The sequence below is a fragment of the Panthera tigris genome, chromosome A3, assembly GCF_018350195.1.
Source record: "Panthera tigris isolate Pti1 chromosome A3, P.tigris_Pti1_mat1.1, whole genome shotgun sequence".
Lineage (NCBI taxonomy): Eukaryota > Metazoa > Chordata > Mammalia > Carnivora > Felidae > Panthera > Panthera tigris.
The window spans coordinates 31,552,014-31,579,641 of record NC_056662.1 but is presented as its reverse complement, the minus strand read 5'-3'; the positions used below and the strand labels follow the sequence as shown (position 1 = coordinate 31,579,641).

Here is a 27,628-nt window from a genome sequence, read left to right as displayed (position 1 = left end):
AGGGCTGGAACTCACAGACTGTGAGATCATGACCTGAGCTGAAGTCAGGGGCTTAAATCAGTTGAGCCACCCAGGTGCCCCCAGGGAACACTTTTGAATTTAGCATTTAGGTAACATTTGTATGAATTTTCCTCTTCCATTTTTGTTTTTTGCATTTCATTATTTTTTCCTTTCATGTAGGGTAAAGTTGACACTAGAGGGCTTGGAAGAAGATGACGATGATAGGGTGTCTCCTACTGTTCTTCACAAAATGTCCAACAGCCTGGAGATATCCTTAATAAGCGACAATGAATTCAAGTGCAGGCATTCGCAGCCAGAGTGTGGGTATGGCTTACAGCCCGATCGTTGGACAGAGTACAGCATACAGACAATGGAACCAGATAACCTGGAACTAATATTTGATTTTTTTGAGGTAAGTGATTATTTCACTGAGGGGATTGAGAAAGAATGCAAGCATGGGCTTATTTTTATATGTTTTAATTTTTGTAGTCTGATTTGTGTAAACCCATGATCATACATCTTTTTAGATGTTTATTCTCTATACATTTTAGCAGGCTTAAAAAACTTGGAGTTGATAGACTCAAGTACTATAAAGAGAATTTCAGCTGAATTGATTAATGTTTTACATCAATATAAGTGCCTGTTTTTTTTTTTTTTTTAAGATTTTTAACGTTTTATTTTTTATTCTTTTTTTGTTTTGTTTTGTTTTATTTATTTTGAGAGAGAGAGCAAGGGAGAGGGGCAGAGAGGGAGTGAGAGAGTCCCAAGCAGGCTCTGCACTGTCAGCACAGAGCCTGATGCAGGGCTCGATCTCACAGACTATGAGGTCATGACCTGAGCTGAAATCAAGAGTCACTCAACCCACTGAGCTACCCAGGCACCCCAAAGAATTTTTTATTTTTAAGTAATCTCTGCACCCAACATGGTGCTTGAACTCACAACCCTGAGATCAAGAGTCACATGCTCTTCCAACGGAGCCAACCAGGTGCCCTTGTGCCTGTTCTAAATGTAAATGAATAATATCCAAAGGAGCCGCTAAGGGTAAATAGAGGGACAAGCAGACTGTATAACTATTGGTGGGCAACCCAGTGTAACCAGCATGATTGTGTCCTCTTTATGACTGAAGTCTGTGGTTTATTGAGGCATTTTATTGTAAGAATGCATCATAACAGTGAACTCATTTTTGCAACTTTACTTGATATTATAAATACGTAGTAAAAAATAGTTACTGTGAAAATTGTGCCAGGTTGTTTAGAATCTGCTACCAGCTTTCTAGAGCTGCTTGTGACTCTCAGCATTAGAGCTCTCTGGCTTGCTGGCTGTACAGGTGCTCTCCTCTCCACAAGTCATGCGGGGTCCTCCACTGAGGTCCTTGCTTTATTGTGCCTGGCTAGTAGTTATGTGTACTACTTTCCTGACACTCTTGCTCTTTGTCATTGCACTCCCATTTCCATTAGATTAGAGCACCTAACCACAGTTTTGTGAAAATAGCAGAATACAGAATGGATTTAAGCTCACAGGTAGCGTTACCCATAATTAAAATCATTATAGTCTTCAAGTTTTAATAGTCTTTATGCATAGCTGTTGCAACTGGCATTTTGGCTACCTTGCATTGTATGGGATTTAAAGTGTTCCTTTCAAAAAACTACAATAAAGAATTCTATTTTAAAAAAAAATCTCTGATTCAGTGTTCCCTAAGTAATAAGATCTGTGGGACTTTATTATAAAATGTGAGGTTTTGGTTGACTGTTTCCTTATTTCTTCAGGACCTACCTTTTAATACTCTCTTGAACATCCTAACTTCCTTTTCATTTGATGAGCAGTTTTGGAAATACTATTTCTTTCATAGATTAGGCTGATAAAATATCCAGTGTAATCTCAAAGTGAGTATTCAGTTTCCTAGAGAGTTAACTATCCCTTTATGTCACCTGTGTGGATTCATTTTTAGAGAATATAATACACATTAACAGCCCACTACAGATACTTATTAGTCTTTGAATGTAAAAGTACTTAGAAACTTCATCAGTGTTTTAAATTCATCTAATACATGTTAGAGGATCAGAAGTGCAAATCAACAGTTACAACTAATCAAGTACCATATAAAATCTTAAAATATTATATATTAAAAGAAAATGTATCTTTTATATTACAAAGAAGCTATCTGAATTACTTGAATATAAGTTTGATTCATATTTTATGGATCTTCCTCCATAGGTTCTGAATTAATAGAAAATATTGAAGTGTAAGAAATTGAATTACTTCATACCTCTTTTTTTTTTTTTCCCCAGGAAGATCTCAGTGAACACGTAGTTCAGGGTGATGCTCTTCCTGGACACGTGGGGACAGCATGTCTCTTATCATCCACCATTGCTGAGAGTGGGAAGAGTGCTGGAATTCTCACTCTTCCCATCATGAGCAGAAATTCCAGAAAAACAATAGGCAAAGTGAGAGGTAAGCCTGGAGAAGCAGAGGGTCCCTTTACAAATGAGCAAAGATTAAGTTCAAATTTTAGCTAGGGTCAAATTGAGCTTTTGCGAATGGTGGTGATTAAATTAATAATTTGTTTTAGAATATTTACTACTATAGTAACAAGGGGCATCAATTACATTTTCTGGAAGCTTTATTTGAATCAGTTTTGACTTGTTATTTTCTATTTGATAGAGATAAAGTTGGTTTGATTGGTATTGAAATGTAGTGCCATTTAAATGTTCATCGTGGCCTTTTTAATCATCTTTGTTTCTCCCCTTTTTTTCTATGAAAGTTGACTATATAATTATTAAGCCATTACCAGGATACAGTTGTGATATGAAATCTTCATTTTCCAAGTATTGGAAGCCAAGAACACCATTGGATGTTGGACATCGTGGTGCAGGGAATTCTACAACAACTGCTCAGTAGGTTGACTATTTGAGTGGTATTAGCATTTGGTAGCTTATGCATGGTAAGGTTCCATTGGTTTGGACCACTAAAGGTCAAATGAGCCTTTTATTATTACCTGGGATTTAATGTAATTTGGTGATTAGGGTTCCCAATTCAAATTAATTGGAGACTCTCTCCCTAAGACTATCTGGTTAATCTAATGTCTGCTGAACTGATGTCGGGAGGGACATTAACAAGAGAAATCCAGGAAAGCTTGATGTGGGGAGGCAGCCCAAACTTCAGTCTGTTGTGATCCCAGCTTTTGGCATGCTTCCCTTTCTGGGGCTCAGTTTCCTCACCTATTCTCAGTATCATTTCCATACTACTGCCCTGCTGGGTGTCAGCCTTTCCCCACTCCCCCGGTCTGCCAATACTTAAGTCCTCTGAGGCACCATTGCAAGGAGCAAGTATCTGTGTCTCTCATACTTCATGCCGCTGCAAGATTGTTTTCCTTGATAGGTCAACTCGGGGAGGTATGCGTGGGTGTGGGATATGTTTATATTAAGCTTGTAAATACCTGTAATCATTAGAGCTCGCATTTATGGAATAAATGCATACACCAACTAAGTGATGGTCACAATCTTAATTTGGTGGTGGCAGAAGTAGCCTCAAAACAGGATAAGAACTGTTTCCATTGTTGAAGATAGAGTTGGCTTATCACATTTGTTTTGTCTTTTCTATAGTGGATGATAACTATATATATTTCTTCTCTTTCAGGCTTGCTAAAGTTCAAGAAAATACTATTGCTTCTTTGAGAAATGCTGCTAGTCATGTAAGTGACCCTCTCTTCTTTTAAACAACTTGGGAATATTGGTCCAAAGGTAGGAAAGTAGAGAAATGTGGGCCTGGGGAGTCTCTTCCATTAGTAGCTTAAAAAAGTTAAGTAGGTTGAAACTGTATGCTTCTTCTGAATGTATATCTAAGTGAAGATAAAGTATCTCTAAGCATTTGTTTTTAGATTCTTGGTGAAGATTGGCATGAAAACAATGGAATCATTAGCATCTTTGTTTGAGGTTACAAGTTTTGAGTGATGGGGGCAAGGAAAACATTCCCCAGTAAGCATTCGTTTTCATTAACTCAGTAATGTGCTCATTCAGATACTTTGGAAATAATGCTTATAGAAGGATTTGATAGTGGTTTTATGTTAACATTTAAGTCTGTCAGTTTATATCCTGCCTACCATCTTGATTATGTTAAATTATGTTAAATTAAGAAATTTATCCAGTTATAAAGTGTCCATTTTTTAGCTTGTAGTTTTTTCCAGCAACTGCAACTTGACATATTTAGTCAAGAACCTGAGATTCCCCTGTGGCTCCCTGCTGCCCTGTACCTGACCAAAAGGCCTCATGCTCCCAAGTTAGGCTAAGGTGAAAACGGAGGACCATCTCATGCTCTTATTATCATTTTTTTCCCCACAGTGTCCTCCACATGCCTTAAACTTTGCCTTTTAAAAAAGAGTTCAGCAAGTAAACTTGATTAGAGAGATGTTTAACTTTATCACTTATATGAGCACACTTATTCTAAGACATACTTTTTCATATTTTAGCATCTCTAAAATGGGTATGGGTTTTACAACTTTCTTAACCTTGCATCATGGTTTGGCACCATTTTTTTCCCTTTTAGTTGTATATAAATATTGCATTTTATAATTCATTACATCTTAACATCAATTATTTTAATGCTTAAAAATATTAATAGTGGACACTTCTATCTTTGTGTTGAAAGGATTATATTAAATCTATGAGTATGTTGGGCTCTAGTTCATCATTTGGAACCAGTTTTAGTTCATTGTAGCTAACTGTTCTAAACATTGGTTTATTAGCTGTAAGTACGTGAAGATCCCTGTTAAGGAACTTTAGCTGTCTCCATGCTTTTTGAGAGAGGATGTCATTAAGCCTTTTTTTCTTCCATGTTCCGATGAGATCCTTTGTAATTCATGCTGATCACATTTCAGAATGCCATATGCAAGTTATTAATGGCTTATTTGTTTTAATGTTACAAATATCCCTGTAGAGGTTCTGGTACGTTATTGGCTTATTTCTTAGAGCTCACTCACACATGGATTTTGGGATCAAGTTTTATCACTTGGTAAAATTATCTTCCTGAAGGATGGTGATCCTGTAAAGTTAAACATTTAAACTAAAAAGCTACATAATTCGTTTAATTTTTGTAATTATTTAAGGGTGCTTGGGTTTGTTCTCTTCGGTAGAAAAGCTTTGTGTTATTGTCTTGTTTACAGTACTAGAAGAAGGTAAACTTATTTCCTGCTGCAGAAGTCATTAAGGAAATGGGCTCCTTCAATTCTAGTCTGGGATCCACCTGTGCTCACAAGTTGACTACCCTCTGTGACCTAAAGCTCGGGGAGGGGTGCAAGTGTATCATCTGTCCCCACACAGCACTTCTCTGGGCTGCAATATCGAACAGAATTCTCAGACCTTGTTTCCTTTGATCCCAACTGGCTTTCTTTCAGTGAACTCCCACCTTTGTGGGTCAGTTTATGTTCTCAGCTTTATTTGAATTAATTCTTATGTCAGAGTGGGTCCGACTTGGAAAAATGCATCCTTAACTCATTCTTGTCGTCCTCCATCCTGTTGCGGCTCTGTCCGGAGATTGGGCTTGTGCGGTGCGGTTCTTGACCCCATTGCTGCTCTCTGTGTTTTCAGCAGCACCGTCCTTTCCTCTTGACGCTGCTTCTGGGGTTTTGCCTGGAAAGGCTGGAAGGTGTGCTGCTCATGTTCAGCAGGGAGCAGAGCTAAGGCACGGCAGTTTACTCCTTTCCCTCCTCATCTCCGAGGGCCAGCTGTCCAGCTCTGGGACCTAGGGGCAAGAAGGCACCAGTTGGCCCTGTACTCCTGGCTCTTGGTGGACTCCATTTCTGCTAATAGCAGTAGTGGAGGTGACAGGCCAGCCGTTGCCACAGAGTAGCCCTGGGATGTGTTCAAGAAGATCAGTGCCCATATTTTTGCCAGGAAAAAATTGCTGTGCTATCACAATGAAGTAAATACTTAAAATTGTTTTCAGAGAAGAAATTAGTTTTTAGAAAAAGCTTAAAGTGTAACATTAATTCATGAGGAGGTTTTTTGTTTTTATGTACAAGTCTGTGAGTTTATAGTGAACAGTAAATTTTTTACGTCCTTGTAGTTTTGGATGTATTGTGGGCCAGGTAGTGTTTTTCAAATCCCTGTTTCCTTTATTTGTTAGGGTGCAGCCTTTGTAGAATTTGATGTACATCTTTCAAAAGATTTTGTGCCTGTGGTGTATCATGATCTCACCTGTTGTTTGACAATGAAAAAGGTATGTTGAAATTCCTTCATTTTTAACTCTTAGAGTTACTTAGGTTTGAACACTAGAAAGTTGGTTTTATGTATATGTATATATTTAGTTATTTATTAAGTAGAGTTGATCAGTTCATTTTCTTAGTTGATTACTACCAATTCTTTCCTCTGTCAAGCTTTTGCAACATCAAGAGAGTGAGCAGACAGGAATAATAATTCCCTAGAGCAGGATCTCTGTACTGCTCAATTTGCTTTTTTCTGTTATCTAACAAAAGGACGTTCCAGGTGCCTTTTATGTCAGTCTGCCACTGTTCCTGTATTGAAGCAAGAGAGGAAGCTTTTATAGTGTCTGTTTTCTAGGCTCCCTTCTGTTTCTGCCTCAAGCTTTTTCTCAAATTAATATGCTAATATGACTTGGCAAAATGAGAAGAGCCACAGTGGAAAAATGCTTTGGAGCCAGATAGTGGAGGACCTCAGTAATGGGGTATAGACCTAAGAGCTGGGGAGATGTGACAGACTTTTGAGCCAGCAAGGGAAATGTTCAGAACTAAACTTCCCGGTGTAAGTACTTGATATAAGGGGAATTTAAGAGGACAGAAACAAGAGACAGGGAAAGTGGTAATGTGGCCAGAGGTACAGTATGCCTGGACTGGAGTGGAGATAGAATGGAGAATGGCATGGTGGAGGATAGAGTCCAGAAGATTTGAAAATCCATATAGTTTCTTAAAAATTGTAATTGTTGTGTAAATGTAATTGATAATTACATAGTGCTTAAACTTTAGTATACCAATTAAGTGATTTCTTAAGGACTTAAACTAGGAGGGATCATTTGCCATTTTCTTTAAAATTGTTGAGTATCATTTTCTGTTGAGATGATTTAAAGTTCAGGCTAATTTGCTATCATGTATGATGTTCTACCAGACACTATTGTTGTGGTATATGTGGATATGGCAAGGCACCTGGCTCTGCCTACTCATGAATTCGAATCAGTCATGGGGATTCGGATTAGTATGATGTATAGAAAAGCATGGTTTTGTTTCTGTGAAATGGTATTAGGAGAAGGAGGGGAGGATATATATGCACCTGTTTAGATGATAGAGGTAAAAGATAACTTAGTAGAAAAGGAGCAGATGGTTTTGCCATGGGGGAAAAAAATCAGTGCAAAATAGAAAAGAAGGAATGGAGCACTAAAGATCTTAGTAACCAAGATGGAGGTTAATGAATCCAGCTGTAATTTCTAAAAATCTGTGAGAGTTAACTGAAGAGTATTACTGATCCTATTGTTAATCAGATTTTGTCTTGCTCTTCAGTTGAACCTGGATGATGAGTTAGGGAATGAAAGTATCAAATTGTATATATTTTTAGTTTTAATTTTTAAGCAAGTACTTTAAGCAAGTTTTATTTCATAAAACAAATTCATGTTCATTATAAAACAGCAGAAGGGGCTCCTGGGTGGTTTAGTCGGTTAAGTGTCCGACTCTTTATTTCGGCTAACGTCGTGATCTCACGGTTTGTGAGTTTGAGCCCTGCTTTGGGCTCTGTGCTGACAGTGCAGAGCCTGCTTTGTGTTCCCTCTCGCTCTCCCTCTCCCTGTCCCTCTCCCTCTCCCTGTCCCTCTCCCTGTCCCTCTCCCTGTCCCTCTCCCTGTCCCTCTCCCTCTCCCTCTCCCTCTCCCTCTCCCTCTCCCTCTCCCTCTCCCTCTCCCTCTCCCTCTCCCTGTCCCTCTCCCTCTCCCTCTCCCTCTCCCTCTCCCTCTCCCTGTCCCTCTCCCTCTCCCTCTCCCTCTCCCTCTCCCTCTCCCTCTCCCTCTCCCTCTCCCTCTCCCTCTCCCTCTCCCTCTCCCTCTCCCTCTCCCTCTCCCTCTCCCTCTCCCTCTCCCTCTCCCTCTCCCTCTCCCTCTCCCCCCCTTTCAAAATAAATAAACAAAAAAAAAAAACTGCAAAAGATTATGAAGAGTAAGCCTTCCTTTTTCCCCTTTTTCCTTGGTCACACTCTCTTACTCTTAATAGTTTATTTTGTATCCTTCTAGAAAAGCTTTATGCATACATGGCTTCATACCATATGTACATGAATGAATATACATGTAAAGGATTTAGCATATTTGTTGAAGATTTATTGGTGGTCCATTAACTCATGCCTGAACAATGTGACATATGATATGGTATTAAAATATAAAGCATTTGCTCATGGGGAAAACATAATAGATTAGAGTTCCTATTACATATTACTGCTTAGCGCTAATCAGACATTTGTTTCCCATGACCATTGATTTCTGTGGCTGTTTTTAACCAACTTAAGTATAAAAGATTGAGAAAAGTTTAGAAATTTACTGACAGAAATTAATCCTTACATAGTACTTGTACATGTTAATTGTGTAGTCATGTAACATGGATATATAGGTCAAATAAAATGTGAACAGAATGACAGGAAGTAGGGGAAAATAACTGATTTCTGGCTTTGTTCTCTGTGTCTTCAGGGCCCTATCCTCCCCCCAGCTGTTATTTTCTTCCAGGCACTCCCACCTACATCAAAAACAAAAGCCAGAATTTAAGAGCTGGAAGGTGGTGCTAAAAGAGAGGAGCTCCCCTACGTGGGCTCACTGTGGCCACTGAACAATTATTCTCATCATTCACTAAGTTGGGATGTTAGGCCTGACTAGGGTCAACATTAAGTAATAATTTGAGGCTTATTTTTCTCTTTATTTTCTTTTTAGAAATTTGATGCTGATCCAGTTGAATTATTTGAAATTCCAGTAAAGGAATTAACATTTGACCAACTCCAGTTGTTAAAGGTAGTCACAATAGCATACAGTGTAAATGATCTTTCAGTTTTAGAACGATTTATACTTATTTGTTTATGGTAGTGTTCTCTTTGTGCATGGAGATGACTATATATTTAGCATGTATAGAGCGTATGCTTTGATTTTCTGTTCTGTTAGGAAAAATGGGTTTGTGTTAATCCATTTGTCTTCTCTAACAGTTTCCATGGACCCCACTGTTTCTGCATATGTGAAGGGGCTTGGCTCTAATCCTTTGTAGGTAGACCATAAGGGCTAGCCCTTCTTTCTCATTCGTAGTCTCAGGTCGCCTCTGGTCGGCATTAGCCCTTCTTTATCTAACTGTCTTTATTTTACAGTTGGCCTTTTATGCTGTCCTTGGTTTTTATATTTCTGTTACTATCTAAGCTTTGTGTATCTTTTATACCGTGTAATTTTATATGATGACTCTTCCTGTTCTCGTTAGATACCTAAATAAATGGTTGATTGAATATAAACACTTTCTTAAGAATTTTTATTTATATTCTTCTCCCCTACTTGGGTATTTGATCATGATCTGATGTGTATGTATGCACATATAAAATATATACAGTTGTTAGTGATCATTCTTACTGACTAATAATTCTACATTTTACAGTTTTCTTTAACTTGCTAGCTTTTCAAGTTACAGTTCTGTTAACCATACACCTTCATAAACTAAGACTTTTTTTCCAATTGCATTTTGTGTGTGTGTGTGTGTTTTCTAGCTCGCTCATGTGACTGCACTGAAATCTAAAGATCTGAAAGGTATGTACCGATATGGAAGCGCTGTTTTCATTTCATAGTTAACATATATATGGTATTTCCTTATTCTTTTTAACTACTGTTGGTCATTTTAATGTGTATAATACTGGGCTATCTAAATAGTTTTATAGATATGAGGTCTTTACGTATATTAATTTTCAAATGCATTTATGTCGTGTGTATAGTAATGACATGTTTTTACTGTTACGAGTTTTCTTAGCTTGATCATCAAAGTTCTTTATGATTTTGTACCTATCATTCTTTTCTAAACATTCTTTTTCTTTTCTCTTTCCAAACATTTGTAACCATGACAAAATAGAGGAAAAATCAAGTATAGAAGCTGGATCCAGAACCAGGAGTCTGAATCCAGTTCTAATATTTACCTACTGTAACCTTGGGCAGGTTACTTTAACCACTCTGTGCCTCAGTTTCCCCAAAGCTTGTCCTGCCTGTGGAATCCCTTTGTAACTCCACTTTATACTCTCATAGAACTTTATAGTTTGTGTCATTCATTTGAAATTTAGTGGATCCTTTTTTTAACCCTTTATTCTGTACATGTCCTGTCTCTTCAACTAGAATGTAAACCTCTCTAGGGTGGGAAAAATGTTTTTGTATTCCCTGAGACCCTTACAGTGCTCTGTATATAGTAGGTGCTCGTTAGATGTTTACTTGCAGTTGTGATAACAGGATAGTTGGAATGCCTTTATGAAGAAATTGTGAAGTGCTAAAGACCAAAGTGTATCCCTAGAGCATAGATAGGACTTTCTAAGCTTTGTAGCTATTTCATGACTGTTAAAAATAAAATATATTTTATTCATTTAATTTATTAGTATTACTTAATATTTACATGGAAAATATTATATGACTTTAGTCTTTGTAATACACTTCTGTTTTTTTTAAGAAAGGAAAAGTTGAAAAGTTTGATATTAAATTTTTTTGCCCTCTTGGAAAAAAATTCTTACATGTTTTGAGATAAAATTTGAATTAAATGGTAGTGGTAACAAAAGCACAATAGTAGCTTTAGATTCTCTTAATTTCTAGCTTCTAAACTGATTTTGATATTTCAAATAGAAGCCTTAGCAAGAGGACCCTGCTGTTTAATTCCATTGAGAAATAACTAATCACTGCTGGTGATTACTTTGTAAAAGTAGTAAGAAATAATCACTGTTGGACTCTCAAACTTGGTGTTTCTATGAAATGTTGCAAACTAGTCTTCATAAAGGATGCTTATTTCAAAATGGAGGTTTTATAAACATAATAAATATACGAGTTTTCAAAAAATACTGCATAAAAAGGATCTCCTAATTACCTCTACATCTCTTTCTTTGTCCTAAGAGTTTAGGAAAAGATCTTAGTGATAAAATGGTGTTTTATCTACTGAGTTTTTATAATTTAAAATTTCAGAATCTGTGGTTGAGGAAGAAAATTCTTTTTCTGAAAATCAGCCATTTCCTTCTCTTAAGATGGTAAGTTTCTTAGGAAAACTAGCACAAGACTTACTTCATTCATTCTGTTATAACTTGAATAATTTATTTTGGGCACTAACAAGGCTGTGTCAAGGACAACATTTATAAAAACTTGTTATTGATTCCTTTTAGAGAAGATACATTTTTGGTTTGTGTACCTATCCTACTTTTTTTTTTTTTTTTTTTTTTTTAAGAATAATTCACCTGCTCAAATGAATAAAAATGCTCACCTCAATGGGTTAATTTGGTAAGAATAGGAAATTCACACATTTCTGTATATAAACAAGAAATAGAAGGCACAGAAAAAAGGGGTGAGAGGGACATGAGATGGTGGGAGAAGTATTTTTACAATGTTTAAAACTGTTCCTGGGACATCTGGCTGGCTCACTTGGAGGAGCCTGCAATTCTTGATCTTGGGGTCGTGAGTTCTAGCCCCACGTTGGGTGTAGAGATTATTTAAATAAATAAAAACTTGAAAAAAAAAACAAACTGTTGCTTAGCGTTTGGAGAGAAATGAGATTGTCCAACCAAAGAAAATGAGTACCCTGGTTACATAAAATGAGACACAAATTTCGAGAACTCCCCTGAAAAAAACATAAATACTAGCATGAGGATTTAAAAACTAGACACAATTCATACAGGAATCCCTTTAATATTATCAGGCAAGCCTATATGGATGCCAGGCACTCCTTGGTCATGCTAGGTCTGCTTTTTTTCCCACTGGCTCCATTTCCTAACTTCTGCTTTTCTCCATTGTCTTTTTCTGGTGATGTCAGGTACAGTAGATATATCTTAGGCAACAATATATCATTTCAGTTTATCATGATTATTCACCCTGCAGAGGAAGCTACCAGAGAGCTCCTAAAGTGGACATTGTTGTAGTGTGTTTAAAACCTGATTGGAGTAATTTTTCAGTTATTTATGAAGCCCAGTTAAGTTACATCATTTCTTCTAGTTCAGAATTCTGAAATCATTTGGTTCTGAGAAATCACATGATTCCTAGACTTGTGATTAAATACAATTATTAAAAAATTGTGTATTAACAGTTTAACATTTATTTAACCAGATAAATTAAACACACATTTATTCACTCTGTCACCATCGCTGTAATTTAATCACAGATGTTTTAAAACCGAAAAAGGCTAATAAATACAATCCTAATTTAAAGGAGAAACTTTGATGTTTAGGAGTCTTAACACGAATATACAGTATTTTCCTTATTTTTCTAATTTTGTATTAGCTCGGTAACAGTGTGATAGGTACATTAAATAAAATAAGGCTAAAGATACCAGAGAAGAAGGTCAAACAGCCACACATGAAATTGTTTACAAACTATTTAAGGTACTTGTCATGCAGCTGGTTAGGGCAGACCCAAGATCCCTGATGGCGAAAGGACTTTAGGTTAAGGATGTGTCTTTTGTAGTGGTAGTGTATCTGCCCTCCCAGATCTTGCCATAGACCACTGCTTTTGCTGCTTGATCTCTTGTTTAACTTAATCACCAACCGTGTTGTAATTCGGGGTATGGGAAAAGATAGTGGTTTATGCCGAAGGCACAAAACATTTTATCCTTACTTAGTGATATGTTTTACTATCGGTTGCTTTTTGTAGTAATTCTGTTTTCCTTTTTTTCTTCTCTTATTCTACCATTCATCTCACCAAAAACAAAACAAAATTCACCTCCAACAAACAAAACTCTAGGTTTTAGAGTCTTTGCCAGAAGATGTAGGGTTTAACATAGAAATAAAATGGATCTGCCAACAAAGGGTAAGTAATCCTTGACGTAACACATTCTTCTTCCTCTTTCTCCCCATTTCTTCAAATGCATTTGTTCCTCTCTCCTTGTTTTAGTGGAAAGGTAAGACTGAAATCTTACTCTGGCTTCTTTCGGCAAGCACAGTGCTTGTTGGACCTTTTTAATAAAAGCATACTTTATCCTTATATGTGAGTACTTGAAAGGAGTGATGAATGTATTGTAGTATAAATTTCAGTTTCAACATGTCTCATGTGGATATTAATATGGTGGTTTCTGGACATACTTATAAAATGAACAGTGGAAACTAAGAACTTTATATAACTGATGAGTTTTTGTTTTCTTATCCTCCATTTAAACATATATTTTCAGTAATTTCCTAAGCAGTTTTCTGTTAAGTGGCAATAGTAGCTAGTAATAGTTAACCAAGAAAAGAAATTTTCTGCAGGTGTGTTTTAGATCAGTCACAGATTTAGACTTTTTGCTGTTGTTCAACAGTTATATATTGAAAAGCTGCTATGGGTGAGCATTTTGTTGGTGCTGGGTTCAAGTACTGAGCAAAACAGAATAAAACTTGCCTTCTTGGAATAGTGTAGTTGAGGAAAATAATTCACTATTGAATATATCAGATGGAGATGTGTGTAAATGGTTGGGATGTATGGTAAGAGGGTTGTTGGGGTGGGGAGGGCACTGAAAGCGGTTAATTCAGGTATGATTGGGCAATCAGAGCAATATCCTAGAATTTGTTTTGATCAGAATAATCTACATCTGCCCTCAAATCATGCCTTCTAAGTAGCTGTTAATGATAAGCTGGTCCTGGTTAACATAGTGATTTTTCTTAATAAGTGATTTTTAGTTTTCTGAGCTCTTAGGGTTACTTTATTTTATTATCTTTTTTTTCAATATATGAAATTTATTGTCAAATTGGTTTCCATACAACACCCAGTGCTCATCCCAAAAGGTGCCCTCCTCAATACCCATCACCCATCTTAGGGTTATTTTAATGACTAATATATAAAATGCCTAATATTTGAATATCAACAGGACTCTTGGTATCTTAGCTATATTTAGAGACTATTTTTATTACGTGTTGAGGGTACTTGATATGCCTTAGAGCCAAAGAATGAGATTTTTAACTAGTAATTTATAATTACGTGGACTTTTTGTAATGAGTTAGCAAGTGAAATAGAGTCCTTTTGTCTTACAGTTCATGAAGATTATATAAAAATATTTTAAAGTTAGTAAGGTGCAGATTTCCAGAGTTCTGGTTTTTATTCTGTTAAACTTATTAAAGCAAAAGTTTATTGATGATATAATCACTTTGCATATAAGTGTCTCTACCTGAAATATGACAGCTGCACCATCACTAAGCAGCTGTGTGGTCTTGGGCAAATCACTCAATCTTTTCAAGCCTTAGCTTTCCTCATGTAAAATAAGAGTTGGGTTAGATGTTCCCAAGATTTTTTTTTTTTTTTTTTTTTTTTTTTGGCACTGTGATCCTAGGATATTTAATGGCCTTTGTTTTTCTGTTTATTTTTTCCATATAGGATGGAATGTGGGATGGTAACTTATCAACGTATTTTGACATGAATCTGTTTTTGGACATAATTTTAAAAACTGTCTTAGAAAATTCTGGGAAGAGGAGAATAGTGTTTTCTTCATTCGATGCAGATATTTGCACTATGTGAGTAATATTAAATTTTTTTCACTTAGACTCTTAAACCGTAGCTGGGATTTAGGGACAGAGGTTGTGATTGGAGGTTGGGAAGTTGCCCAGACTTCACCCTTCACTTGTCCTCTCAGTTAGGTTCTATATATTCTCACACCTCTTCAGAACTACCCTCTACTCCAGCAAACCTCACACCCACAGGGTCCTAGTACCTCATACTCTGTGTTCATTTTATAGGCAGGTAACATCCTCCTTACCAAATATAAACCCTCAAGGGCTTTCTTGTTGGCCATTTCTGAAAATATTTTAGCTTTTTTATAGAATAATTAAAAAGTTTTCTTTTATTGATTGAAAGATGCAATACATGTTAATGGTGATTATAGCTCAGTAATGGGATTATGCTCTTTTGGTGGGGGGGGGGGGGGGCGGTTTCTTTATATAGTCACAGTTTCCTAAAATTCTAAAATGATATATAAGAATTATCTCCCTGATGAAAAGTACTTTCTTATTGTCTTCTTTAGGGTTCGGCAAAAGCAGAACAAATACCCCATATTATTTTTGACTCAAGGAAAATCAGATATTTACCCTGAACTCATGGACCTCAGATCTAGGACAACCCCCATTGCAATGAGCTTTGCACAGTTTGAAAACCTACTGGTAAGTTACATTTGAATTTTTTAGATTTTAATTTTTTAAGAAATGTCTTAGAGCAGTAGTGAATAAGTTTTTGTGTTATTTTACACATCTGATTGGTTAGTTTTGACCCATGTGTAGCAAGCTGATAGCTCTACTTAAAAATGAGGATATTAGATCTCAAAATAAAAAGCAGTTAAATGAACATTAAAGTATTTTCTTCCAGGCCTAGGTTAAGTAAGTTCTTGTAGTTTAGTTTTCTGAGTGGATTTTATGAATCATCTAAAATGGCTAGACTGTAGACTTCTTTGATACATAAATTGCAAGAAAAAGTCCTAACAGTTTTTTCCCTGTGCATTCTACTTTGGAGAACACTGATGTAGAGTACGACCAATTAGTATTTGCAGTTAATAAGTTACTTTCTCATGAGTAAATTATTTTTCTTCTTTTAGGGAATAAATGCACATACTGAAGACCTGCTCAGAAACCCATCCTATATTCAAGAGGCAAAAGCTAAGGGACTAGTCATATTCTGCTGGGGTGATGATACCAATGATCCCGAAAACAGAAAGAAATTGAAGGAGTTTGGAGTTAATGGTCTAATTTATGATAGGTATTTGTCTTTCATGAAAAGTTTTCATGTATTGTTAGGAAAAAAATAGTTATAAAATTAAAAATAATATTAAACTTAGTTAAAATTCTGTAGTTCAGCCTGAGGTTTAACATTTATTTGTAGAGTTTTTCAAACTTTGGAGTATAGCACAACCACTTGGGAAGCTTGTTAAACATTCAGATCACTGGGCTCCATACCAGATGTACTCTTGTCTTGGTTGGGGGGCTCTCTCCCCCAGATGCTTCTCTGTCTCCACCAACTTTCTTGGGGGTCTCATCCAGTTCTGTGGCTTTTCATACCTTTATTCTTAAGTTTTATATCTCCAACCTTTACATCTCAGACGTTTCCCCTAACTGCTTAAACTTTTGTATCCAGCTAGCAACACCTGTTCTTTCTGTAGACTTCCTGATTTCAGTATGACAACTCTGTCTTTCCAGTTTCTCAGGCCAAATCGTTGGAGTCTTTCGTGACTGTACTTAAACTCATACCCCAAAACCAGTCAGACAGAATCTTGTTGACTCTGTCTTCAGAATCTACCCTGAATGTATCCACTCGCCACACTTGCTATAGTCAGTCTCCACTGAGAAGGACACCTCATTTCTCACGTGGATTATTGAAGTTGTCTGCTCACTGGCCACTGCCTTTACTCATGCCTCCCTGCTCTCTGTTCTTAGCACAGCAGCCAGAGGGAGCCTGTTCTAATTAAAGTCAGATCCTATTACTGCTTATAACTTGCACGGTTTTCTGTGTCACCTAGAGTAAAATCACAGGCCCTTCCAAGGCCCCGTGTGAGCGGATTCCATCTCTTTCCCCCCCTCCCCCACCCCAACACGCCCACATAAACAAGCTCCGTGAGGACAGGCTCTTTGCCTGTTTTGTTCACAATTCTATCTCTAAAAATTAGAATAATGTGTGATACACAGTAGGGGTTCAAATATTTGTTGAACTTTTTTTTTCTTTTTTTTTTTTTAAGCTCCCTAGGTGTTTCTGATGTAAGTTTGAGAGCCACCAATCTGATAGATGAAAAGATTGCTTAATATAAAGAAATTTGGGGTTAGAAAGGATGTCATTTAGTCCACTGAGGGGTGGGCAATCTTACTAATACTTGAGCAACATCGTACAAAGAGTAAGTGATGAAATTCTTACCAGGCTTGTTTTAAAAAATACTTTCCTTGGGGCGCCTGGATGGCTCGGTCGATTAAGTGTCCGACTTCAGCTCAGGTCATGATCACCAGCCCCACGTTGGGCTCTGTGCTGACAGCTCAGAGCCTGGATCTGGCTTCAGATTCTGTATCTCCCTCTCTCTCTCTCTCTGCCACTCCCCTGCTCATGCTGTCTCTCAAAAATAAATAAACGTTAAAAAAAAATACTTTCCTTGATTTTAGTTCACTTTACTGTTTGTCCTGTATAGTTGTATCACTTATAATAGACCTTTCCAACTAGTTCAATGAAGATAAAAATTTTACATCACTTATATGAGACATTTCCAACTAATTAAAGGAAGATAAAATGTTTACATTAATCATTTGAAAGAAGTGCTGGCTTTAGCAAAATTTTGGAGAATATTTCTTTCTTTGAGGAGAAGGAAGGGATGATTGCAAATATTTTCAGGCAAGGAAATGTATTGTGAGACATACCATGTATAATAACTTCGCTTCATCTGAAGGGCCTTACTTAGAGCCAAATTGTGACATGTAATGGAGAACAGGAATATACTTTGTGACAAAAAGCCCCCAAGAAAGAGAGTTCTTCCTGGCTAAGGATCAATAAGAGTACCTTTTTTAAAGTTTATTCATTTATTTTGAGAGAGTGAGAGAATCCAAAACAGACTCTGTTGGGGCTCGAACTCATGAACTGTGAGATCACCACCTGAGCTGAAATCAAGACGCTTAACCAACTGAGCCACCCAGGTGCCCCAATAAGAATGCTTTCAAAGAGGAAGTGTTGAGTTGGTTTTTGGGAGTGGTTAAGTTTGCTTTGACAGGATTTGAGTTTCATGCAGAAGCAATAGCATGACTCAGGGCAGGACTATGTTAAAGACATTGAGGAGATAGCTCAGGGTGGGGCTCCTGCTAGGATCTGTTAGAGTTGGTGTTTACCCTTGAACTTTTTTTTTTTTTTTAACATTTTAATCTGAGAACTACATATATAAGTATGTATGTGTGTTTTGTATGTGTATACAAGATTTACAGTGAAAACCAGCAGTCCCCTGTGCCTGTTATCCCTTTCATTGTTTTTAGCTGAGTTCCTGTGCCCTGATGTTTTTTAAGCTATTTTTTTCTGGTATGTAATGTGCTTATGTTACTATTTTTTTTTTTTAATCATCAAATTTAGACATTGTAGAGAAGTTTTTGAATGATTAGTGATTTGGGAGCCTTTGATTTATTTTACATTGGGGAGAATTATTGGTAAGACGAGGTGTTTTAGTGGGTCAAAAACCGATTTAGTCTCCTTTTACAAAGGTATTAACACACCGTAGATTTTACATTTAATCATGTTTTTGCAATACGTTATGGCATATAAAGAGCTGTGTTCGATTTGGTGATATTTGGAGTTTTTGCATTTGTGATAAGATGACCTTTAATTTACCTTTCTCAACTGGTTGTTTCTCATTTTGGTATGGGGCAAATACTTGCCAAATAGAGTAATTAGGCAATGTTCCTATTTTTATAAAATAATTACTGTACCTGCTCAAATGGTTAAAAAATTAAAATATAAATTCAGTAACAGACACGCATGTTAAAGAACATTAGCATTAGATTTGAAGTCTGCCGTTTGCCTCTCCCTAATTCAATTCCCTTATCTCCTCTCTCAGATACAACTTTATCAAATTATTATTCTCTTTTTAAAAATTTTAAATTCTTATTTCGATCACTAAATAGTATCATTTAGTTTCTCATGGCTTTAGACTTTATTTGTACTTTTTTCCCACTTGTTACAATGTTCTTAAAGTCCGTCTGTTTATCGTGTATAATTACAATTTATTCGTCTTTGTGACTGTGTAATATTCGTGGCTATGTCTCTACCACCGCTTATTCTACTTGAGAACATTTAGGTAATTGCCAAGTTTTTGCTTTTGCAAAACTTTTGCTTTTGCTTTTGCTTCCTATCATCCTGAGTGAAGACTGCTCCCTGACCCTTCCTGTGTCTGAGCTTCCATTTCCTGTGGTCCAGATATTTTTTGCTTTATGGTTATTTTTATGGAACACACCCTTCAGTAACTTCTTAAGAAAGGAAGACATGGAAAGTAAATGTGTGGTCTTGCATGCTTGGAAGTATTGTGGCTGGGCATAAATTTTCATGTTAGAAACCATTTTCTTTCAGAATTTTAAAAGCATTTCTCCGTCAGCTTCACAGTTTTCAGTGTTACTGTTGAGGAGTGTGAAACCATGTTGAATCTTGTTTCTGCACGAGTGGTTTCTTTGTTTCCTGTCTGGAAGCTTGGAGAGTCGTCTTTTTGTCACCAGTGTGGTAAAATTTCATAGAGATGGGTCTTGTTGTGGGTCTGGTTTCATCCCTTGTGGTGGGCACATGGCAGCCCATTTAATCTGTTGATGCGTGTCCTTGAAGATGCCGAAAATTTTGTAAATTATTCTTTGATTTTTGTCTCTCCCATTTTTCTGTTTTTTTTTTTTTTTTTTCCCTTTATAAAAGAAATCCTTTAGTTTACATAAGACACACTCTTGGACCAGGCTTCTAATTCTTATTTTTTCTTCTATTTTCTATCTTTGTCTTTTTGCTCCACTTATCATCCACCCATTCTCTTGACTTTTTTGTGTTTTTAATTTCTAAGAACTGTCTTTATTCTCTGAATGCGCTTTTTTTCCTCTATATATAACATTCTGTTTGGGCTTAATGAACTATTTCTAGGAAGGCATCAAGGACTTTGTGTGTGTGTGTGTGTGTGTGTGTGTGTGTGTGTGTGTGTGTGTGTGTGTGTGTGTTTGGAATTTTCTTCTCTTTGGCTCACTATCTTACATGTTAGAAGCTTTCCTCAAGTTGCTTAGAAACCCTTGACTGCTTCTCGTGATAAGAAATAGGGATCTAAAAAGCTTGTTGGAGGCTCTGAGTGTGTGCATGGGGCGTGTTCGCTTGGATTTCACTGTGGGATGATGTGAGTGGCCTGTTTGGTCATACTTCTGATGTCAGTAGATTCAGAACTTTACTTTTTGACTGACCAGATTCCTCACAGAAGAATCTATATAAACTACCTAGAGGATCCAGATCTGGCTCCCAGGGTTCTTGGGAATCAGGTAAGGGACGAGATTGGGGAAGGGAAGGCATGTCTCTGAATTTTGCATGTGTGATATGTGTGGACTGTCTCCTGGTGCTGGTGGCTTTTGTAAAATGCCCAAACCCTTACCTGGTTGTCTTGTCCTCCATTCCAAGACATTTCCTGTTAAATTCTTGAAATACCAACCTCAGGGGTGTGGGGCAGCCTCCATGGCAGGAAGTTAGGAAGGGAGATGCTCACTGCTGCTCAGGCCCTCACCTCATCTGCCCTGTTTTAGTCTCCCCTCCCCCTAGTTCTAGGGGGAAACGGGTGCTGCTTTTAACTCTGCCTTCTCATGGTTTCCACTACTGGCTTGTGATTTGGTGATTTGGCCTTTTCCGCTCGGCTAACTGAAATACTTTGTTATTACTTACACATCTATTTCCCAGCTCCCAAAACTGTGTTACTGTGTCTCTTTGTTTCTGTTTTTCCCTGTATGCATGGATTCTTTTTTAATCCCTTTATTTTCTTTTTAATGGGATATACAGGGAAAGTAAACATAGATGCTTCAGTTCAGTCTTCTGTCTTGACCCAGAGGTCACTTCTCATTTTCTTGGAAATTGTTTCCTGCTCTGATACCACAACGACCTCTGTCATCGCACCTCACGTGAGCTGCCCGGCCCTCACGTTTAGGCCTGAGAGGCCGTCCTCTCTCTGCTGATGGGCAGTGCAGTGCTGGCATTGTCACATGGGCTTTTTCTGGGCTCTCAACTGTGAGTGCGTGTGCCTGTGCCACACAACTTCAGGACAGTTCTCAGTGCACATCTTCAGTGCTTTGAAGTCACAACTGGGTATGGATTCCAGCTCTGCCTCTTCCTAGCTTCCCGTCATAAAATAAGGCCTTGTCGATTGATTCGCTTGGAGAGAAGATACCTGAAGAATCAGTCACTCAGTAAACTACAGATTTATTTCATTTTCTGTTTCAGTTGCTTTATAATCAGGCTTTTTCATCACGGGCCCAAAAAGAAATGCTGTTATTCCGCATTATTAGAAAGATGGAGAAGTATTTTTAAACAGAGCTGATAACTTCCATCTTGTAAAAAGTTGGGGGAGGGTGTGCTCCTGTACTATGAATGTTCCAGGCGTTCTGTAATCAAATTCTCCTGAAAAGGTTAAGTCAGGTCTTAAGGGAACCATGAAATTACACTATTTTATGTGTTTGTTGTTTGTTTCATCATAGGATATATGATTGGATGCCTGAACAGCCAAATATATTCCAAGTGGAGCAGTTGGAACGCCTGAAGCAAGAATTGCCAGAGCTTAAGAGCTGTTTGTGTCCCACTGTTAGCCGCTTTGTTCCCTCATCTTTGTGTGGGGAGCCTGATATCCATGTGGATGCCAACGGCATTGATAACGTGGGGAGTGCTTAGTTTTTACTGGGCAGAGGCCCTTTTGGGGCACGCACCACTGTTGTGGGGGTTCACTTTTCATCACTGAGCATTGTTTATCTATGCCTTCTAGGTTTCTCAGTCCAATGAAGCAATAATGAAGTATTTTACTATTTCACTACAATTCTTGCTAGAATTTCAAGTATGCTATTTAAATCATTTGGCCAGGTATAATTACCAGTCAGTCTCTTTACAATGAGAAAATTTATTGGTTGGCAAACATTTTAAACTAAATATGTAAACATATAATGTTAAACGTCCATTAAAACCATAGTGCTTGGAAATTAACTATATAAATATCTTATATTTACAGTTCTTACAACTTTCATTTGATCAGGTCTGAAATATTTAGCACTTGAGGAACATGACTATGCATAATTATACCTGACCATGGAAAAAATAAGTACCTCAAATGCATGCATTTGCACTGGTGATTCCAACTGCACAAATCTTTGTGCCATCTATGTATATATGTATTTTTTACATGGATTGACATGCACACACACCATTTTCATTCAGTATGAACCTTGAGGCTGCTGCCATTCTCCCACTTAACCAAACCAATGCCTGTGTAAACAGCCTGGAGGTGATCCTTGAAAACTTGTCTCATAAGTCTTTCAAAAGTTGTTTTGCATAAATGTTAAAGTTTCAAAATGCTGCAGGGTAATTTAATGTATAAAATATTAGAAGTATGTAGTGCATACTTAATAGAGTAGGCCGTAATGTGTAAATTCTATTCCATGCATGCTTTAGGTTTTAAGCATGAGATTGTACATGTTTACTGTAAGTCCTTGCATCTGTGGTGCTAGGTGAGTGTGAGAAGGTGTCAAGGACTGAAAATATTTTGTTGCCTAAAAAAAAAAAAAAAAAAAAAAAAAGCCTGTTTGTAGGCATTTTAAATATGCTTATTTTAAGTGTCTCTCACTACCTATTACACACCGTTGCTCTGTGGGTTTGTTGTGTGTGCGTGTGTGTGTTGTACAGCAGTTAAATCTCCATGCAGAAAAATAAATGTCCTGAATTCTCACATTGGTATTTTTTATTGGTTAATGTATATCAGGCATGTAACTTATTTAGGAAATGTAGACGATCCTTCTAAATGTATATGCATGTATTTAGGATTATACTAAGGTTTCTTTCCTTAGAGGCTGATTGTTTTGGCGTTAACTGTAACTTAAGAATGAATGTTGAATAAAATACACAGATTTATTTTCCTCCTTTTAAAACAAAATTTCAGGAAGGTATTACTTTTATAGACTTGGTTCTCTTACTACGAGACATTGGACTCCTGCCCTGAAGTAATGCCCTACTTGCATCTACCTTTTACTGCATGTTCTTCACTTAGGCAGTTTAGTCATGCATTGACACATTTTAGTACTAGCTGAGAATCCTAGCTGAGAACCTAAGACTTGGAATTACACGGTGTATCTTTTTATTTTTTAAGCCAAACAATGCAGTTTTGGTTCAGTCTTAATCGTGTGAAGATAGGCTTTGAAATCCTATGTATGGTGTTGTGCTGTAACACTGATATTTAATGGAAAAGAGTTTAGGAAATGCAGTCTTCTGCAAGTGTTCTATATACTTTTCCCACACTGAAAGATTTTCCAACACTTTGGTGTGACTTTGGTGTGAATTAGGCAGTTTTAGAAAACTCCTGAAAAAATTCATTTTGTCTGCAGACCTGTGTACAGTACAGTGACCGTTGACCTTATGGTAACTCGGTTAGCTGTAGGTGTGCGTTTTCGGTCCTGTTCACTTGCCCTCCTCCCCTGTGCCTTTCCAGTCCCAGGGCAGTGCGGCTCCATGTTGAAGACTCAAGATCGTAAAGGGAAAGGAGAGGTGGGAGGGGCGGGGGGGGGGGGGGTTCCTGAACAATGTAATTTGCAAAGAGCTCGCAAGGACTGCTTATGACACAGAAAGAGCCTCACTGCTCACTTCCTTTGCATCCCTTCCTGACCTTATAAACCAGGGTTAGTAGAAAATTAAAGCATAGCAAGCAGTAGCTCCCCCACTTTTCTAGGACTAAGTCCAGGCTTCCATACCACTAGCCGTTGCCCTGTGCAGTGCTCTGGCCACACTGTACCCACTGTGCCCACCATTCCCCTGGCCACGCCATGCTCCTACACTATTCCCTGTCTGTAGCCGTGCGCCCTGTGCCTGGAAGCCCTCTCCTCCCCACAGACACTTTCGCCCTGCCAGACTCTTTGCTCCTTGAGCCATCGGCCTCTCCTCTGAGTCCTTGCTGAAACTTGTTCAGAAGGGGTGAGTCCATCTTTTACTCCATAGCCATGTCCATACCTGGATCATGCCGTGCATTCTAGGTAGGCATGGTGGTTTGTCTCACCAGGCTACAGTCTCTTCAAGGGCAGGGACCTTGGCTTTTTATTTCCACAGTGCATGGAACATAGTAGAAAAATGTTGGAATTATTGGGGTAATAATTTGTATCAAATGTCCTTTTGAATTAAGAGATTTAATTATGTTTACTAAGAATGTAAACTTTGGCTTACATTTTGACAGTGGAAACAGTTTGTTGATGTCAATTTTCAATGTAGAGGTATAATGTTAAAATCGTTTTATATTTTCTGGAAATTGCAATGTTTGATAAAATGCCGCCATTGTTCTCTGGTGTTTTCTACTCTCTGGAACTCTGTACTGTAACTGACTGGATGTGAATGTGAGGAATACAGTTCATTCCTGTGTCGGTAGTGCCTCAGGGCTACCACAGCCGCTCATTACCTCACTGCCATTGTTCCTTGTGTCTCCTCTCCTCCCAACCCCTCCTCCCCCCCCCCCATAGGCCTACCTCAGTACCCCTTTCCTTGTCTGAAATGCCTTCTCCGTCTTCCTTCAGTGTCCAGCTCAGGTACCGCCTCTTCCATAAAACTTTGCTCAGCTTCTGATTGGAATTATGATGCAAACAAATGCGTGCAGCCTCTAAATCTCACTGCTTCGTTTTGTAGCTGGGCCAGTAAACCCAGAGAAGTGAACTGACTTTTTTACCAGGTTGGGACTAGAACTGGGTTTTGTGATTCCTAATCCCGTGTTCTTGAACTATGCTGCCTTCTGAATTCTCGTGGCGTTTGTTAGCATGTGCTTTCTTACCGTCTCTCTATGTGCCTGTTCTATTTCCCTAAGATTGTAAGCCCCTTAAGGGCAGGGACCTCTTTGCATTTCTAGCACTACTATAGTGTTCCATACTTAGTCATGAACTAGACAAATAAATGGCGGTGGCAACGATCCTAGTTTCCTAACTCAGATTGTTTCACAGTATACATACGGTTTTGTACGGCATGCTTGGCTATGTTGTCTGGAGTGTGTGTGCTCGTGTGCATGCGTGTGCATGTGTGTTTGCATGTGTACTCTGCCCCAGTTGCTTGGGGTCACAGGTGGGTTATTGTAAACCAATTTTCTACTTCATGCTAAGTGAGGACAATTATGAGACTGAGTGGAAGATGAGGTACAGGTCTCCCCCCCAGGCCCGGCTGCCCCTTCCTGGGGAGTACACCTAAATCCTGCAGCTGGTGGCCTGATAGGGCAGGGTACGTGGCCTTGGATAGGACTTGGGTGACCTGCAGAGTGGCTGTCTCAGTCCCGGTGGAGTGTCATTGTGTTTTGTGCCTTGGCTCTTTCTCTTCACAGCTGGACCGCATTTCTGTCTTTCACGTTATCACTGGCTTGGTATTCTAGGTTGGCAGTGGAGTCCTGTTCATTTAGATTTGGCTTCAGCCGACTCCTTTGCATTTTCGGTTTGGATTGTGTGGTGTTGGGGTAGGAAGCAAAGTAAACACAGGAGGAACACTGCATTATTTTGGTGTTCATGAGTGGAAACTTACTCAAATATCTCAGTGGGTTTGCATAGTTTGAGAAATAGATTCGAAATGTTGAAAATGCAAGAGAGCATGTGATTAAGACCGTACAAGTATGTGTTAGAGATGAGAGAAAGAGGTTAAGTTGAAGCAAAGCTCTCGAGCCCTTGCAGAATGGGGTAGAGATCAGGGTGGTTGTGAAGCCACTTTGGGACATAATCATTGTAAACTCAGGCCAAGGTAGTATTTGTAGTATGTTTAGGGAGAATGAAGAAGCTATCCTGACAGTGTGGAGGATATATTTTTTTTTTTTTTACTGATTTTAAAGGGAAATGAGAGAAATGCATTTTAAAATAATGAGGAAAGTAGTATTAGTACAGGAGTAATAAAAGAAGTACAGAGATTAATTTATCTAATCTTGTATGAAATTGGTCCAAGCATACGTCTACCTGTTTGCTCAGAAAACAAATGCAGACAGGATAAGTGAACTTCTGAAACTAAACTTGCAAAGCCAAACTATGTAATGTCACCAGAAGATAACTAAAAGTCTAGCAAATGTTCCACCCCATGGCTTCAAGTGTCTGCAGCCCAGACTTCTGTAAGCTCAGATTCACACATCCAGCTGTCTGTGCACATCTCTAGTTGAAGGTTGAATGGGCACCTCACACGTCATGTGCCTCCAAAAAACTCTTCCTCCTTCCTTCCGCTAAAACTTCCCATTGTACCTCCCGCAATGATCCGAGTCTTAGTAAGTGACATCCAGGAGTATTACACTAATCTCTCGTTACCAGGAAGAGAAAAATCATGGAAGTTTATGTTATGGTATGTGATAGGTCAATTGCCCATTTGTTTTTAATTAAAAAAAAATCTTGCACATATTCTTTTAATTGCATAGAATTACCTTATCAAGTGCCAGAAAAGTCCCCTTGGGATTTTGATCAGTGTTGGGTTGATTTTCTGGATTAACATGTGGGAAGGATTTAATGTTTTACAAGTATGAAGTCTATCCAGAACATAGTGTGTGTCTCCATTTTTTTCAAGATTTTTACATCTTCCAGTAAAATTAGTTTTTCACATAGGTGTTTTAAACTTTTTAAAGCTTATTCTTACATTAGAAAAACTTAATAAATTTGTTTTTAATTCCTATTTTCCGTAAGTATGTTCTTCAGTAATCAGTTAATTTTGGTTTACTGCTCTCATCTGTAGCTACTCTGCTGAATCCGATTAGTCAAAACATTTTGTTATTTAACTGGGATTTTCTAGTTGATCATATTATCAAATACGTTTTCTACTTTTTAATGACAGCTTTCTCTTTATCTTGTCTTACTTCAGTAGCTAATAACAATTGTAGGCGTCCTTATTTCTTTACCGTCATGGGAAATAATATGATGGCTGCTGGAGTTTCTAGTTATAGAGGTGACCCTTACGAAATTAAGGAAATTTCTTTTTCTTCTAGGTTAGCTAAAGGATCCCTTCTCCCCAGCCCCTACCCACCCCCAAGGAATAGGTGCTGAATTTATTCTGTGGGTTTTTGAGGAGTTAGAAAACAATCATAGTTCTTATTTTATCTGTTAATATTAATGGAGTGAATGATGCTAATATATTTTCTAATGTTGAATTACCCTTCAATAATTGGTGTAACACTTATTAATGTTCTTTTGACAGGTATTGACTGATTTGTTTAGGATTTATTATCTGTATTCATTAATGAGATTGACTTTGTTTTCTTTTGCTATTTTTGTCTAGTTTTGGAGACCATTAGGATAACCTTATAAAGTCAGTTGAGTAGCTTTTCAGGTTTTTCTGTCTTTGGAACAGTTTATGTAATGTTAGTATAGTCTGTTCATTGGCACTTTGATAAGTACTCCTATAAAACTATGTGCATATTTTGAAGTATTCCTACCCTTGCAGTTACTTCTTTAGTTAGAACCTGTTAATGTTCTCTCTTTTTTTTTTTTTTTTTTTTTTTTTACTTTTTAAAAAAATATTTATCTTGAGAGAGAGCATGAGCAGAGGAGGGGCAGAGAGAGGGAGAAAGAGAATCCCAAGCAGGCTCTGTCCTGTCAGTGCAGAGAGCCTGATGGGGGCCTGATTGATTCCAGGAACCATGAGATCATGACCTGAGCTGAAACCAAGAGTTGGATGCTTAACTGAGCCACCCAGGTGCCCCTCTCTACTTTTTTTTTTTTTTATTAAATTTATATTTTTTGGGCACATCAGCTAGTTTTCCTAGATTAAAAAAAAATTACTTGTACATCCAGCTGTATAGTGTGTA

General features: G+C 37.8%; 1 protein-coding gene across 3 annotated transcripts in view; it reads left to right on the top strand.

Moving 5' to 3' along the window:
- The window catches only part of GPCPD1 (glycerophosphocholine phosphodiesterase 1), a 65,332-nt gene that overhangs the window by 25,424 nt on the left and 12,280 nt on the right, over window positions 1-27,628 (top strand). For 2 of the 3 annotated variants that reach the window (XM_042980878.1, XM_042980879.1), the window contains exons 8-20: window positions 181-412; window positions 2,289-2,451; window positions 2,762-2,894; window positions 3,637-3,691; window positions 6,121-6,213; window positions 8,908-8,985; window positions 9,717-9,756; window positions 11,158-11,219; window positions 12,919-12,984; window positions 14,518-14,654; window positions 15,161-15,296; window positions 15,725-15,885; window positions 21,339-25,877. In XM_042980878.1, coding sequence (XP_042836812.1) covers window positions 181-412; window positions 2,289-2,451; window positions 2,762-2,894; window positions 3,637-3,691; window positions 6,121-6,213; window positions 8,908-8,985; window positions 9,717-9,756; window positions 11,158-11,219; window positions 12,919-12,984; window positions 14,518-14,654; window positions 15,161-15,296; window positions 15,725-15,885; window positions 21,339-21,528 — 1,546 coding nt within the window. In that variant the 3' untranslated portion in view covers window positions 21,529-25,877. Of the gene's footprint in view, window positions 1-180; window positions 413-2,288; window positions 2,452-2,761; window positions 2,895-3,636; window positions 3,692-6,120; window positions 6,214-8,907; window positions 8,986-9,716; window positions 9,757-11,157; window positions 11,220-12,918; window positions 12,985-14,517; window positions 14,655-15,160; window positions 15,297-15,724; window positions 15,886-21,338; window positions 25,878-27,628 lie in introns of those variants that run through there. The other variant, XM_042980880.1, reaches the window with a different exon arrangement.